Source organism: Stegodyphus dumicola, chromosome 3, assembly GCF_044657685.1.
Source record: "Stegodyphus dumicola isolate Sdum_Otavi_A_Nest chromosome 3, ASM4465768v1".
Classification (NCBI taxonomy): Eukaryota; Metazoa; Arthropoda; class Arachnida; order Araneae; family Eresidae; genus Stegodyphus; species Stegodyphus dumicola.
The window spans coordinates 160,417,440-160,433,838 of NC_140770.1; the positions used below are offsets into that span (position 1 = coordinate 160,417,440).

At 32.2% G+C, this 16,399-nt stretch overlaps 1 protein-coding gene across 1 annotated transcript in view; it reads right to left on the bottom strand.

Annotated features, from left to right (window-relative positions):
* The window catches only part of LOC118185459 (succinate dehydrogenase cytochrome b560 subunit, mitochondrial-like), a 55,653-nt gene that overhangs the window by 13,464 nt on the left and 25,790 nt on the right, over positions 1 to 16,399 (bottom strand). Inside the window, exons 3-4 of the mRNA XM_035355308.2 lie at positions 13,878 to 13,982; positions 6,564 to 6,625 (exon numbers count right to left, since the gene is read on the bottom strand). Coding sequence (XP_035211199.1) covers positions 6,564 to 6,625; positions 13,878 to 13,982 — 167 coding nt within the window. The remainder of the gene's footprint in view (positions 1 to 6,563; positions 6,626 to 13,877; positions 13,983 to 16,399) is intronic.

Genomic DNA, 16,399 nt, shown 5'->3' on the forward strand with positions numbered 1-16,399 from the left:
AGTGATTTAGATAGCGAATCAATGCTTCCTATCCTGATTAAAAGGGGGCCTGGTCGACCCAAGAAAATAAAAACAGGTTTGCCAGGAAGGCCTAAAAAGCAATATCACTATACAGTTGTAAATAAAAATGAACAAACTGAAAATGCTGTTGAGGAAAGCATTAATCCTACGGTGCAAGAAGCATTAAATGGACCATATGCTGAAAATTGGGATAATGCCATGCTGTTAGAATATAACTTGCTTGTTCAAGAAAAGGCTTGGGAATTAGTAAACAGACCTGAAAACAAGAAAGTTATTGGTAGCAAATGGGTTCCTTAAATTAAAATATAATCACAAGGGCACTATTGAAAAATACAAAGTTAGGCTAGTTGCTAAAGGGTGCGCTCAAATCCCTGGTCTCGATTTCACTGAAAACTTTTCCCCTGTTGCTAGATTAAGTTCCATAAGAACAGTTTTAGCCTACGCAGTAGAACACAATCTCAAAGGTTACCAATTAGATTTTGTAATGGCCTATGTAATGGAAATTTAGATGAAGAAATCTACATGGAAATTCCCGAAGGTTTTCGCGATGAAACTAATTCAGATAAAGTGTGTCTTTTAAAGAGATCATTATACGGTCTTAAACAGTTAGGACGTCAGTGGTACAAAAAGTTGGATGAAAAATTGAAATCTATGAAATTTAAATCTCTTAATTCAGATAATTGTGTTTATATTAAAAAGACGCCTAACAGTGAAACTATTATAATCGTTTATGTAGACGATCTTATCGTTTTTACCGATTCTAAGCAAACGTATGAAACAATTCGCAATAGTTTAGCTTCTGCTTTCAAAATGAAAGACTTGGGGAAGTTACATTATTGCTTAGGCATAGAATTTCACCAAAATGAGAATTCAATTAAAATTTCTCAAAAGAAATACGTTGATGATATTTTAAATCGGTATAATATGCAAAATGCTAAATCCGTGTCTTCACCTATAGATAACAGCAAAAAATTATCAAAAGAGATGAGTCCTAAAAACAAAAACGAAATCGCTGACATGAAAAATGTTCCATTTAGAAATCTGATCGGATCACTAATGTACCTTTCAGTAGCTACTAGGCCAGATATCACATACGCCGTGAATTTCTTAAGTCAATTTAACAACAATACGGGAAAAGAACATTGGCATGCTGCGAAAAGAATACTTCGATATCTAAAGGGAACACAAGATCAAGGACTAATTTATACGAAAACAGGAAAACCACTCATCGCCTTTGTGGATGCAGATTGGGCATGAAATGTCGATGATAGAAAATACTACACCGAATTTGTATATATATTAAGTGGTTCAGCCATAACCTGGGAATCACGAAAACAACGCAGTGTAGCTCTATCTTCAACGGAGGTGGAATATATGGCTCTGTCTGAGGCCGCCAAAGAAACCGTCTACCTACGTCGTTTCCTGAAGGAGCTGGGCTACAACATAGAACACCCAACAACAATATACTGCGACAATCGAGGAGCTCAGAAAATTACGAAGAACTCTGTGTTTCACTCCCGTACAAAGCACATAGACATTCGCCATCATTTTGTGCGTGAAGTGTATGAACGCAGTGAATTAGATGTGAAGTACATACCTACCAGTGAAATGGGAGCTGATGTGTTAACCAAACCCCTGACTCCCGTTAAACATCAAAACTGTTGTACAATTATAGGATTGAATACTGTTTAATATGTATTTTGTTTTACTTTTCAGGAATGGGAGAATCAACGTCGAAAGGGGGTATGTTGGCAATCGCCGTCGATTTCCCTAGCGCATGCGCGTGATAAGCAAGTTCTCTGCTGCGTAATACTTATATTTAGTTAATATGTAGTTAGAAAAAGTCAATGGTGAGTATTGCATGTAAGAGAGAAGTGCAAAGTGCTGTGTAATATTATGTTTCTACTCTGCTGTTCAATGTCTTCATAGTTAAAACAAATGTTTGTTATGTAGACGTCATTTAATTCTTCAGTTAGTGATATCAACATGTATTCAATATACAACCAGTCAGTCATCAATGTCAGTACTCCCATTCATTAGCTCAACCTCATCTGTGTATCCACTAAATTGCACAATTTCTTAAGGTGCAGTTTCTACAGATGCAGTGTATCAGTTCATTACTATTATAGCCAGTCTAGTTCTAAATGTGTTTCTATATCTTTAGGTTAAAGGTGACTTAGTATACACTCAGGTAGGGGAAACTCCTTTTGCTAAAAACTAAAAACAATGTGATTTGAAAACAGTACACCACATTGTTTATTAATAAACAGAAGGGTAAGAAATTGTTGTGACTCTTAAATGGAATGTCACACATTCTGGTTTTCGAAAAAAAAATCTGATGTGTACACCACATGACTTCCTTGTACAGAATATTAAATTATATGCATTTTTTCTTGCATTTCATTTACACTTATTGGATCAAATTAAATCTACTTCGCCGACAGTGCATAAACCACAATAGAATAAATGCATTCTTTAAAATTCACTCTAGTATTTGTTTACCATAGTGACACTCTGGTGCTAGATTCACTTAACAGTATTATATTTCGTTCATATTATAACTCATAATGCACAAAATTTATATCATTTAAAGAATAGAATTATCTAATCGTTGCCACATGTTCTATTCAAATACTATAATAAAGCTAGAACGATGTATAAAAGAAATTAAGCAAACAAAACAAAAAAGAAACAGTTTTTCACAGACGATTGAGTATTTCTCATTCAATTAATTCAATTCTCACTTCGTGAGAAGGCAAAAATACATAAAAACTCAAAATATCTATATTAAAAATTACGAAGTAAATCTTAAACACTTATTTCCTCAAAAAAATTCCAGAAAGAATTAAGCATGATTTAATTCCATGATAATTGATTAACACCTTGCACAAAAAGAAAAAGAGAGAGAGAGAGAGAGACAGTTCTATATCTCCCGTTTTACTGGACCAATTATCGAAATTCAACTTGTGTTTTCCATATCTCGAAAGTGCAACTTGGGATATATATTAGATTTATATATAGCATTGTTCTAACATAGGCATTTTCAAATTTAAATCAGACTTTAATTAATTGCTGACTTGTTGACAAATGAGACTTAACGAATGTTTCATATTTCATGAAAATGCTTATATATGAATTGTATTTCTATGAATTTCAAACGGAGGGATAAGGAAATTATATTTTCTAAATATTACAAATATACATATTTTATTAACGTCATTACTCTATAGGAACCAAATAAAATGTTAGATTTTATTTTTACAGAACGAAATTTTACAAACTGAAACTTTTCTCCCGTTCTACTAGACCAATTATCAAAATTCAACTTGTGTTTTCCATGTCTCGAAATTGCAACTTATGATATATATTAGATTTACATATAGCATTGTTCTAAAATAGGTATTTTGACACAAAATCAGACTTTAATTAATTAACGAATGCTTCATATTTCATGAAAATGCTTATACAGTCAAAAGTCATTAATCCGGACACCCATAATCTGGAATGATCTATAATCCGGACCTCAAAGCTACAAACTTTCTGCGCACGCATCTCATTGACGGCTGCGAATATGCGTGTGCGCGTGCGCAAAATACGTTTACGAATGCGCATTTAATGTATAACGGACGGTATAAACTAAGCTAAAATTATCTAATTCAGTTAATGTTGCAGATTGCGTTGTTCATTAATCTTCGAATTAGATTCGGCTTATTGTTTTTTGCAGACTGTTAGAGCAATTTTATAAAAGTAAGCTTGAACTTTCGATTATGTCAAATAGAATTTCTGATATATATTTACTAATATGTAAGGATCTACAAAGCGATGTATGTTTCGAAGTCCATTAAACAAAAAGTGGAATTGCTGCAAAAAATGGATAAAGGCATATCCTTTGTTTATCTAAACTTTAATGTTTGTTTATATAAACTTTGTTTATTTTTAATGCCGTGGCGTGCAATGAATTGGAAGTTGATCTGTCAGCACTATCCTTATCTTCAGAACAGATGCTTTTATTTTATTTGGCTTATTACTCCGTCTTTTATATGATTTAAATCAAATTCCTCGTCATTATAATTCGCTTCTGATAGCGAAGAAAGTGACAGAGGTTATTGAAAACGAAAAAATTTTGATTGACAAATTAGTCGGTATTCTCGACACAGCAATTATAGGACTTGAACAGTGGAAATTTTTAACTAAAGAAGAAATTATGTCTGTTTATAGAATTAAAGAGAATGTATTATCACATAAAAAACGAAGCAACTTAAACAACTTACATTGAAAGAAATGGTTAATAAAGTAAACAAATAAATATTAAGCTTTTTTTTTTGTAAATTTTGATACCCTTTAGATCATAATTGTTCTTTATTTCATAAATTACGGTTTCATATTTTTAACTTTATAATTTCTGCATGCCATCTTACCAGATTTAAACTGATGATCTATAATCCGGAATCACCAAAGTCCCGACGAGTCCGGATTAATGACTTTTGACTGTATATGAATTGTATTCCTATGAATTTAAAACAGAGAGATAAGGAAATTATTTTTTCTAAATAATAAAAATATGCATATTTTATTAACATCATTACTCTGTAGGGATTAAATAAAATGTTAGATTTTAGTTTTACAGAATGAAATTTTACAAACTGAAACTTTTTATAAAGTTTTGAAGATTATTTTAGAAGACTTTATATTAGAAATATATGTCTAAACTAAGTCAATGAAATTAAATCTTAAATGAACCTCTGCACATTAACAGGTTAATAATATATTTTATCTACCTAGTTATTGGCTATGGGGAGGAAAAAAAGAAAAAAAAAAAAAAAATTCTTGATGGGCCACAAATTGCTTGTAAGCCTCAAGTTCGCTATCACTGCTAAAAAGGTATAATAAAGGTATAATATTTTCCATCGCTTTATCATCTTTTGTGTAAATGTCAGAATTGAATTCTTTCATAAAGAGAGAAGTTGTAAAAAGTGACAATACACTTTATTTTACTTTAAATTACTAGATTTCTTATATGCAACTTAAAACTTTTACTTTATATGTGTATGTTATATGAATAATTATGTTGAATACACTACTTCGTATTATCCACAGTTTTTACATTTTAGAACATTTGCTGAATACACAATCTGCTGGATAAACAAGCAGTGCTCTATATATGGGCTGTCCAAAAAGGATCTCACCTTGAATTTTCCTGTATGTAGTAATGATGCTAAGATGGCACCAAAGAACGTAGTGGAAGGAAGTAGCTTAAAGGTGCAAGCTTGAAATTTTTTCGGCACTAAAATGCCTGAAATTTAGTGCCTGCTTACCACAAAGAGAGGTGCTGTGATATGTGTTTTTCGGATTTTTTATTTATCTCAAGACTACTAAAGAGCTGAGCAACAATACTGCATCAAATTTTCTCAAAAGCTTGGTGATTCTCAAGATAAAATAATTCACAAGATTCAGCAGGTGTTTGTAAACGATGCTAAGGAGGTAACACGAATTAAGGAGTAGTTCAACCAATTCAAAAAAGACTGCATATGAGTGAAGAGCAAAGACTTCCTACACTTGAAATGTAGCTGTTGTTCAGACAGTGGAAAATATGGTAATAGGATATCATCATTTGAGAGACTGTTGAAGAGGCTGGAACCACTAAATATTTTCTACATGCAATTTTCCATGCTGATTTGAACATGTGCAGAGTGGCTGTAAAATGTGTGCCCAATTCGCTGTTGGCAGAGCATAAAGAACTCCATCTTGAGGTTTTACTGAAACTGCTGGACACTACCACTGTGATGACTGGAGATGAGTCATGGGTATATGGGTATGACTTAGTAACAAAAGCACAACCATTGCAATGGAAGCATCCCAAAGGCTGAAAATACACAAAGCAAAATCAAGGTGATGTTGTGTTCTTTGATATTCATAGAATTAAGCATAACCAGTATGCAGCAGAAGGGCAAAAGTGATAAAAGAGTACTACCAACAAGTTCAGAACAAACAGTAACAAGTTCTTTGTCAACTCTGTGGTGCAGTTTGGATACCTCTGGATGGCAAAAACTGGCAATTGCCGCACTTGATCTAGACTTTATTAGAAAAACATGGAATTCCAGTCATTCTCCCAACCTTCTATTCTTCAGACATCCCTCCTTGTGACTTCTGATTGTTTCTAAAATTGAAGATGGTATTGAAAGGATCCTGTTTTCAGAATAGAAAAGAGAAAATGCAGAATGATGGTGGAAATTGATGCCACTCCAAAAGAAACTTTCTAAAAGTGTTTTTGGCAGTGGATAGATCAGTGGGCTAAGTGTGTGGAGGTACAAAGGGCCTACTTTGAAGGGAATTAGGCTCCCAATCCCATCATGTAAGTAATTTATTTTTCCCGGCCAAAAGTCAGATACATTTTAGACAGTTCTTGTACACCTTACTAATACACTGATAATGGGCTAATATCATACATCAACCAATACATTTTTAAGTACTTTTTTAAGGAAGCTTTACCTATGACAACAAAACATAGTGCAAAATTTGATATTTCATATATTAATACGTACCACCAGATAGCACTAAACCAGTAAATCTATGAGTAACGGACAATATTGATGTAAGCTGTGGTCTGGAATAAAAATTAATATAATTAATGTAAATTAAAATGAACAAGCAAAATTAAACAACTTCAAATGAAAACCATTTTATTTGTTATTTATATCACATAAAATAAAATGAGATAAATAGAATATTTTTTCAACACAGAGATTACATCTTTATATATTGAAATAAAGTTTTAGTGATTAACATTTTTCATACACATAAGTTGTCATATATGTCTTATACATCTAAATTTATGCCTTAAAACATATTACAGTACTTGTAATATTTAAGCATGATAAAGTGACCTAATGACACTTACTCAAGTGCCTTCATTAAAGCAAAGAAAAAGATTTACCCACAAGTATGCCAGAAATAAAATAAAGCAATGCATAATAAAGCAAGAATGTATTAGGATTCATGAGAAGTCTTTGTAAGTATTGAAATGCATGTGTTGCTGACAGTGAAGATAGTGAAAAATATCACCTGCAAAAAAGAATTTTACTTAGCATTCAACTATTTGATAACTGTAGGTATGACATCTTCATCAGACCAGAATTAATGCCCTTACAGAGCATTTTTTAATAAAAGTCCAAATAATGGCAAATCAGGACTATAAGCTGGATGGTGCAGACTTCCTGTCCTTTCTAAATTAATATATGCTGCATAATAATAGCGATATGTGAACGAGCACTGTCATGTAACAAAATCTGCCAAACAGAAACATGCTAAGTTGTTTAATTTAATGGTTTTGTGTAGCTTGTTCGGTATACCTTTAAGCACACAGCATTTGTCTCCACTTTTACGTCTTTAAAGTCCATCACCAAAAGACCTTCGTGGTCCGAAAAATATTCCCTTTATAACCTTACTGGTTATAGAGTGTAAACTGAATTTTAAGGGGTTTTGGATAACTGGTAAATCTGCATGCTTGCTGTTTTGTTAGACAATAAAATTATAGGCACTTTTCTCTTGTATCTCTCTAGGCATCACAGAAAAAGCATCTCCTCTTACTTCATAATGCAGCAAATGGTTTCAACTCACTCCCTTCCATTGTAAGCACTCTTCTTCATGGCAGAAAAGCATCTATGGGACCTTCTGATACTTCATTTTTTAAAACAAGTACCATTTTGATTTTTCAAATTTTTTTAACAATATTTGAGCTTTTTTAAAAAACAAGATTTGAACTGCTCCAGGAACACAGCAAATACTACCACTAATGAAGGAAACTCCAAATATTATCCTTCAAACTGCTGCATTGGCTTTGTCAATAGCTTCACAGGACCTTTCGTAAAACATTCCTAGTTAGACAGTCATTCTCATCTTTCACACACATTGATTGATGTATTATTAGAAACCGATCCACTGTTACGAAATAATCCACCTTTGATGAATTTTAAATCCCAAGGGCCTAGATGGAAACAATCTGTAGCATAAACTAAACATGTGAATACAATAAACACATATTTGCTCGTTTATCGATCTATGTTTACTACATGACATGCAATATCTTAATGCTTCTCATGTGTGGGATCACGTGAAACCTATTAATGCTGGAACAGTTTTATTTGATTACGTCAGAAAGTATTAAAAGCAAAAAAATTCACATTTTACAGTATATAAATGAAGACTTCCTCTTTTTATTATTTCCTGTCAAAATATATGATACATTTAATTAACACTAGAATTATGGAAGGTGTCATTTTGACATCTAGCAAATTTTATCTCTGACAGCTCTTCTTTTTTTTTTCCGCAAATATCTTAATCTTTTCTCGACTGTTTCTAAATCATTGTGATTTACGAAATAGTAAAGATTTCACGAAAATCGTATTTTTATTTTAGCCCTAACAAATAATTATACCTAGAAATACGACAGGTGTCATTTTGACCCCTGCGAGAGAAAAGAAATGTGAATACATTCCATTGAATTACCTGAACACTGTTACTTCTGTAAACTATTTTTATTTGCATCTGCTAAATAAAATACAAACAAAGGAAAAGAATATGGTGGGTCTGCATTGCTTCACATCGCCAGTCACATGATTTGAAATATGTGCAATACTTTTCTTTGCGGAAGAAAACAGATAAAAGAGATTATTACGAGCTGAATGTTTGTAGATTTTTCGTAGATATTTTGTTTATTATTCATAACAAGTTTTAGTGGAAAATTTTATTCTGTTTACATGAATTTATTATAGTGACGTACTAATGGCGCGTAGAAAAGTGCTAACACATGAAGAAATCGTGAAACTAATACAAGAACTATCTGATGCTGATTCCGGTTCTGAAATTGAAAATAATTCTACAGATAAAGATGGAGATGGAGATGGAACATCTTGTGATTCTGAATTTATTATTGAGAGTAATCAGGCAATATCATTCTCTAGCTCAAGTGAAAGTACAAATGGATTTCTTTCTACGAGTTCAAATTCTGCCGTAGCTAAGAATGCCAAAGCGGGAACTAGTAGACCCTCAAAAGGAATATGAAATTCAACGAAATTCAGACTAACACTTGTAAAGAAATTGCTAGTGATGGAACTGTATGGAAAATTGAAAATACTTCAAATACTTCTGGTCAGCCACCCTTGCAAAATATCTTGCGAGAAAATGCAGGACCGACATCCTATGCTAAACGTCACATTTGTTTTCATTTATTATTAACTTCCATGCTCTTAGTGCATGGAAGTTAATAATAAATGAAAACATTTTACGTGTCATAAAGGCGTGTACTGATGCTGAAGCCAAGCGTAAACTTCATAATGACTCTTTTACTATTTTATTAGCAGAACTGGAAGCATTCATAGCGTTGTTGTACGTAAGGTGGGGAGGCATTAGCCGCCAAGGGCTTACTAATTCTTAGTTTGTGGTCCAAGACTTGGAGACCAAAGTTTTTTCATGAAACTATGAGTAGAGATAGGTTTCTGGAAATTATGAAATTTCTTCGTTTTGATAATAAACTGACAAGGTCTTCACGTTTGTAGTGTGATAAATTTGCACCAATATCCGAGGTATGGAATACTTTTATAGAAAACTGTAAGCTTTGCTACAAACCAAATGAAAACATTACAATTGATGAACAGTTATTCCCTACAAAAAACAAGATGCCATTTTTTGCAGTATATGCCTAACAAGCCCGATAAATTCGGAATAAAATTTCGGCTAGCAGTAGACGTTAGGACAAAATACTCATTAAACAGAGTTCTATATTTAGGAAAATATGAAATGACACCAAGTGATCAAAGTTTAGAGAGAACGTAGTAAATCACTTGGTTGATCCTTACAAAAATACTGGCCGAAATATAACTACAGACAGTTTTGTTACATCAATAAAACTTGCGAAATCCCTAAAATAAAAAAAAAAAAAATTGGACCATGTTGGAACAGTAAATCGTGCAAAAAGAGAAATTTCCTGTAGTTTCAAAAATGTAAGAAAAGAACTTTTTTCTTCAGTTCTGATGAAACACGACTATATAACATTTATCAAGGGGCCCACCAGTGGCCGAGCGGTAAAGTCGCTGAACACTGGTAGTTCGGTCCGAGGTTTGAATCCCACGAACAGGCTGACTGCATGGGTGTTTTCGTGGTTTTCCCAATGTGTAACATGTATACGAGCCAGTTTCCCTTAGAAAGTCCTCCACGAAGGCATCCCTTCCCCTAGGCAGATAGCCCTAGTGTGCTTTGCCATAATTAAATACACACCATTATATCAAGGCAAAAGGAACAAAAGCGTAATTTTGTTAAGTACACTCCATTCATCAGTTGAATTTGAATCTAATCGAAAGAAGGTTCCTGATGTAATACAGTTTTACAATTCTACAAAATTCGGGATAGATGTTTTGGATCAAATGGCAAGAAGTACTCTATGAAAGCACCATCACGCCGTTGGCCAGTACATGTATTCTACAATATATTGGACTTAGCAGGCATAAATGTGTGGATTCTGTATAAGGAAGTTACAAAAGAAAATATCAGCGGAAAGGATTTTCTATTGCATTTGGCAGAAGAACTAAGAGAAGAACATATATCTAGTAAAAACAAATTTGTTCTCTCTTCAAGTGGCTCTGTGGATGGAATCAAAAAAAAAAAAAAAAAAAAAAAAGGGGGGGGATGTCAAGTAAGGAAATGCAAAGGTAACAAAACTTCTAATATTTGCAACAACTGTAATAAATATGTATGTGGGATATTGTACACAAAAATCAGAAAGATAAGTGTGTGTGCTTGACTAACATATTATCTGTAAATAAAATATTTCTATATATTTCTATTTCTATGTACTCTTTACAGCAAAAAGTTTGTTTTAAAATTCTTTAATATTTGGATTAAAAACCACTTTTTTAGAAAAATTTTGCATAAATATTTATACATTTTATTTCCTGGGTTTCTGAAATGTAAGCTATCAAAAATGGGGGAAAAAAAATTACATTTTTCAACGGAAATATTTAAATGCTTGTTCATTATTTGACTACTTACCTGCAAAGTCTCTATATTCTTTAAAATAAACTGTAGTTGTCATAATTTGCGTTATTTTAATCTCTTTTTCACAAATATATCATATAGAGAAATATGCAGATATCTTATCAAGGGGTCAAAATGACACCTGCCGTAATTCTAGGTATACAAAGACCACCGTAATTCTAGTGTTAAATATGCATAGAAAGTTTTTGAAACAAGGTTTAATATTATGATCAAGTATGTCTAAACTAGTTTAGGAGCTGAATAAATCACACCCCTTAAAAACAGCTTCTACAGTGAAAAATTACTTATTATCAGTCATATTTCTTCAATTCTAGAACATATCTTTTTTAATTTAATACCAATGATGGGAGGCGGGAATTGATTTGAAGCAAACAAAATAAAAATGCTAAAATAAAATCTAGTAATTACACTTTTAATAATAGATTTTTGACTTTTTAATGGCTAATTTAAATAAAAAAGGAATATTTTTATTTAAATTAGTAATTGAAAAAATTTTGGATTAGTAATACGGAAAATTCTACAAATTTAAAACTTCATAGATTCCAAGATATACTACTTTTTCAGCAAAATTTATATTAAAAATGTATCTTAAGCTAAAAAAATACAATATTTTCAACTGGTTACCATAGAAATACAGATTAAACCATTAGAACAAAAATATACATTTTAAAATTAATGTCATGTAAAAATAACAACTGAAACAATTTAGAAAATAAACATGCTGTCAATTTTTGAATTCTATTCACATATGAACATATTCACATTGACACTAAAAATCAATGACTGTTATTTAAAACACTATCTAAATATTTCCCTCTCAATCCATTGGTTATACAGTTGTTAATAATTTCAGTTTTATTCCAATTTTTTCATTAACTGATTTTAATCGGCACCCAGACGGTATAGTGGTTACAGGAGCCTACTATGGTACCGAAGGGCCCAGGTTCAAATTCCAGAGAAGGCATCAGTGCCTAGCCTTGAATACTGATACCTTCTCCGGCATCAGTATTCAAGGCAAGAACACCATGCATAGGGTATTTGCAGCATGAGTGCACTCTAAATACATGGCAAACCAAAAATCCTCTTGTGTGGTTTAATGCTAGGAGAGAGGAATCAGAGACCCTTGGACCACCACCCGATGTGCTCTTCCTCGAAACTGGGGTGGAGGTAGAAGTCCAATCTCCTTGAGACTCTGACAACCATCCTTCCATGAATTACATAGACAATACAACAACTGGTTTTAATGTAGTACAAAAAAATTTTTACTAAACTGATATGGTGAAGAAAAATAATGCTGAATTAAACAGCCTAAAAACTAATCATGCCTAATTTTTAAAACTGCTAAAAATCCTCCCTGTGTAATTTTGCATTCCTTAGAGGTGTTTGCCTACAGATACATATATCATTATCATACAAATAAGCTACCTCATTATACAGTAGCACCTCCCAATAAGGGACACCCACTAGACCAGACATTTAGTCCCTTAAATACAGGTGCCCCTTATTAAGAGATAAATATGTGCCTAATTCAAAGGGACACAGACCAAAAGATTGGCTTTTAAATAGAGGCGTCCCTTGTTAGGAAATGTCATTTACAGGAGGTACTACTGTATTATGTAAAAAAGATGGATTATAAAATAAATGCCAGTTCAAGAGATCATTTCAAGTATCTACATTCATTGATGGTATATCAAACTTAAAATTTTCATTATATTGTATGAAATGAATTACATAAAAGTTGGTAAGTTACCAAAAATGGGAAACATCAAAAACTTCAGTAAATTTTAAAAATACTTTACAGCACAACCCAAAAGAAATTTTAGAGAAATGTTTCATTGACCAATCCTGACAATATGTCAAACTTAGATTTCTGAGCCTGAAACATCCAAGTTATTTACATATCACTCCTTTTTTTAATTTCATAATTTTATAAGTAGCTCTTTTTTTCAACATCCATGCATTTTCAATTAGAGTATTATTAAACTACATTACTTTTTTTTTTTTTTTTTTTTTTTTTTCAGTTTTGTTATGAAGACAATGGGTCAGTATAAGGTGCTAGCTAATATTTCACAAACTGCAGTTAAATTGTTTATTAATTTTCATTATATTCTAGTTCTCTATCATCTGTAATTAACTGTGATGCAAACCTCAATTCCAGCATTGCTCTTAAGATTGGAAAGCTTTAAATATTAGTAACAAAGGCTATAATAATAGATAACAGAATTCTATTTTTCTAGCCTTTGTGAACTCAGGAACTTAGTAATATCTGATAATTTTCTCTGTATTATGCACAATGACCTATTTTTAATATTTTGTTTTTTCTCTGCATCTGTAAAAATCGTTAATGCTTCAATAAAGTTTCAAGTTCTCTTCTTCATTTGGTCTGATTATTCAAATCCTAATGAACTTCTGAAATATAATGTTACTTTGCGTAAAAATAACACAGGCATCTATTTCTAGGATTGGATTGGATTATTCGATTATGGAAAAGCACAGGAGGCATCTATTTCTAATTTAATTGCTAAAAATAGTTATCACTTGAAATATCGCATGCAATCATATTTACTGATTTTCTGACAGAGAAACTGAATAACACTAGATTAGAAATATAAAAAGATATCAATTTTAAATTTTAAAAAATACGAAATTTTAGTTAAATATTTTCATATGGTGAAAGCCAGAAGGAAAATCTTTTCCATGCACACACATATGCCATGTGTAGTGTAAATACAGGGGAAAAAAAAAAAAGCACCTTCCCAGATTATCTTCCCTTGAAAATCATCGCTGTAGACAGAAAAATTGCTTACTTGTATATTGATAAATGAGGAGAAAGTGGCCTCTTCAGACGCTCATTTTTCTCAAAAAATGTTTCTCCAGTCTGTTTTACTGCAGACGTGTTGAACTGCAAGGTGCTAAGGATGAAAAACACAATGAAAAATTATTAAAATTAAATAAGCATTTCTAAAGTAATGAATTTGTAAGAAACTAATGCATTTTTCTGATAAGCACTGGTAAGCTAATGATAAGCACAATAGGATAGTCTATATTTTGGGGTACCCTTTGGATTATCGGCAAGTTTTTGTTTCATTTATCATCAAGTTATTGTTTATTTATGATAACCTGAGTATTTTATGGTGTATGTTTTGGAAACTCTATCATGACATGATTGGTTGTAATGCATGATCAAGACTGAATTTGATTGTTGGGAGAATATTTCTCAAGGCTTATTTCTACATTGAATGTCAATTAGGAAGTATATTATATTGCTTATTTTGTGCTTCACACCGTAAAATGGCTACCAGTAATAACCTGAAGTTTCTGTATGATTTGGAATGAATGGAAATGAAAGCAATGATTGACTGGTGTGTAAATAAAAGGTATAAATGGCTTTGTTCACCTCCCTCAATAAATCATGCAGTGACATTTAAGGACCCGGAAACCAGAGCTCATCAACACTATTGAAGTTATGCAGGGTGTAATAAAAAGGGATTTTTGAAAGAAATGCCACCGACAGTCTGGCACTATGGAGGATATTTTTGTGAATTTATGTGGCAACGGCAGTATAAAGATTCTAGTTCTAATAATTTTAAACAGTTTATTGATGCAGTTAATTAATTCTGTGCGCCACACGCCAAAGACACATAAATTTCTGATTAAGGTTAAGTCGATATTTCCTTTTTGTAGTATGCAGATTAGATAACATGTATTTCCATTTTTATGTTATTTCCTTGTTTTTTTCTGATTTAAAATGTAATTTATTAAGATTACAATTTTTTTATGTTTAAATCATGTTTTAGATGCCAATTTACTTGGGAGGGCATTGCACGTAAACAGGAATGGTGCCAAAAAATTAGCAATTTTCGCCAAGGGGTACCCTGAACTATATTTTTTCCGCACAATAAAATCGTTACTGGAAAGTCATGTGTTCTATTCTTGGTAAGGGCACTGTCAATTTCTGTAGAAAATTCACAGAAATTGTTTCAATTTTTTTTTATTCCTTATATACTTTTCCTTTATCTGCCCTCAAATCTGGCAATCACATCTCATTATGTTTTGGTAGCCATTTTTATTCTCGAAATTCCCTTTTCAAGTCTCACACTGTTTGGTATTGCATGTAACTCTATGAATTATCATTCACAGAGATAATTCATAGAATTTATGATTCACTGAAAAAGATTAGATAAAGTACCATTCCTCGAAAGTTAAAATTAAAAAATATAACTCACTTTTTAAGGCATTCAAAACAGAATCATGCTTACTGCTTTAGTTTATTTCTTTTTTTTTTCATTAATTGCTAATTTACTGCAATTTAATTTAACTTCTCTTATTTCTAATCTTAAGTACAGACCTTACTCAGCCAACACTTGGCATATCTCTGATTAAAAATAAACATACATTAAATATTTCCAATACAAATGTAAATTTTCAAAAAAAAAAAAAAAAAAAAAAAAATTAAGAAACAACATTCATGAAAAGGTTCAGTAATGGTTTCAGTGTTTCTGAGACACCTCTAGATAATATTCCTATTTGGGTTAATGTATGAAAAACTTTAGAAGTTTTTCTACATTGTAGAGCCATTAGTTTATTTTGAAGCAAGAGACGTCAAATATGTGCAATGCCCTTGCCAGGACTTGAACCAGGACACCTAGTCTACGCTTTGAGAGTCAGCTGCAGTTTGTGGGCTGCTAGTGAAAAACAGGTCTGCCCAACATCCCATATTCTGCGAGTACGGAAGTTGTGGAAAGCATGGGAAAAATATTTGCGTTGAAAACTTTAAATGTCGGTTCACTTTTTAAACTGTTGCAACCAAATATTATATTTAAAGAAATTAAATAAGAAGCTGCATAAATGCATATATGTTTCTCGCATTGTGATAAAACAAAGGTACCTAGAACCATCAAATTTTGAATAATGTATTATTCCACCCGAATACAGGCATCTGGAAGCCCAAATTTGGAAATGGGAATTTGTTTTAATATCTATTTCATATTTTGTAAAGCATTTATGAGTTTTTGATTAAGAAACTCAATGATTTTAAAGCAAGCAATGGCAACACTGTATGGAATAAACAGGGGAAAAAAAAATTCATCTCCAGCATACAAGACTGTGTATTGGAAATTCTAAAGATACGCAAAACATTAAAAAAATCCCCTTACACGTTACAACTGGAAGAAAACCACAAAAACAGAAATACAGCCAGCCCGTTTGCGAGATTCGAACCTCAGACCGAACTACCACCATTCAGCAACTTTACCGCTTGGCTGCTGGTGGGCTTATTAGCAGAATGATACTGCATTATTATTGTATTATGTTATAAAGTAGCAATGCT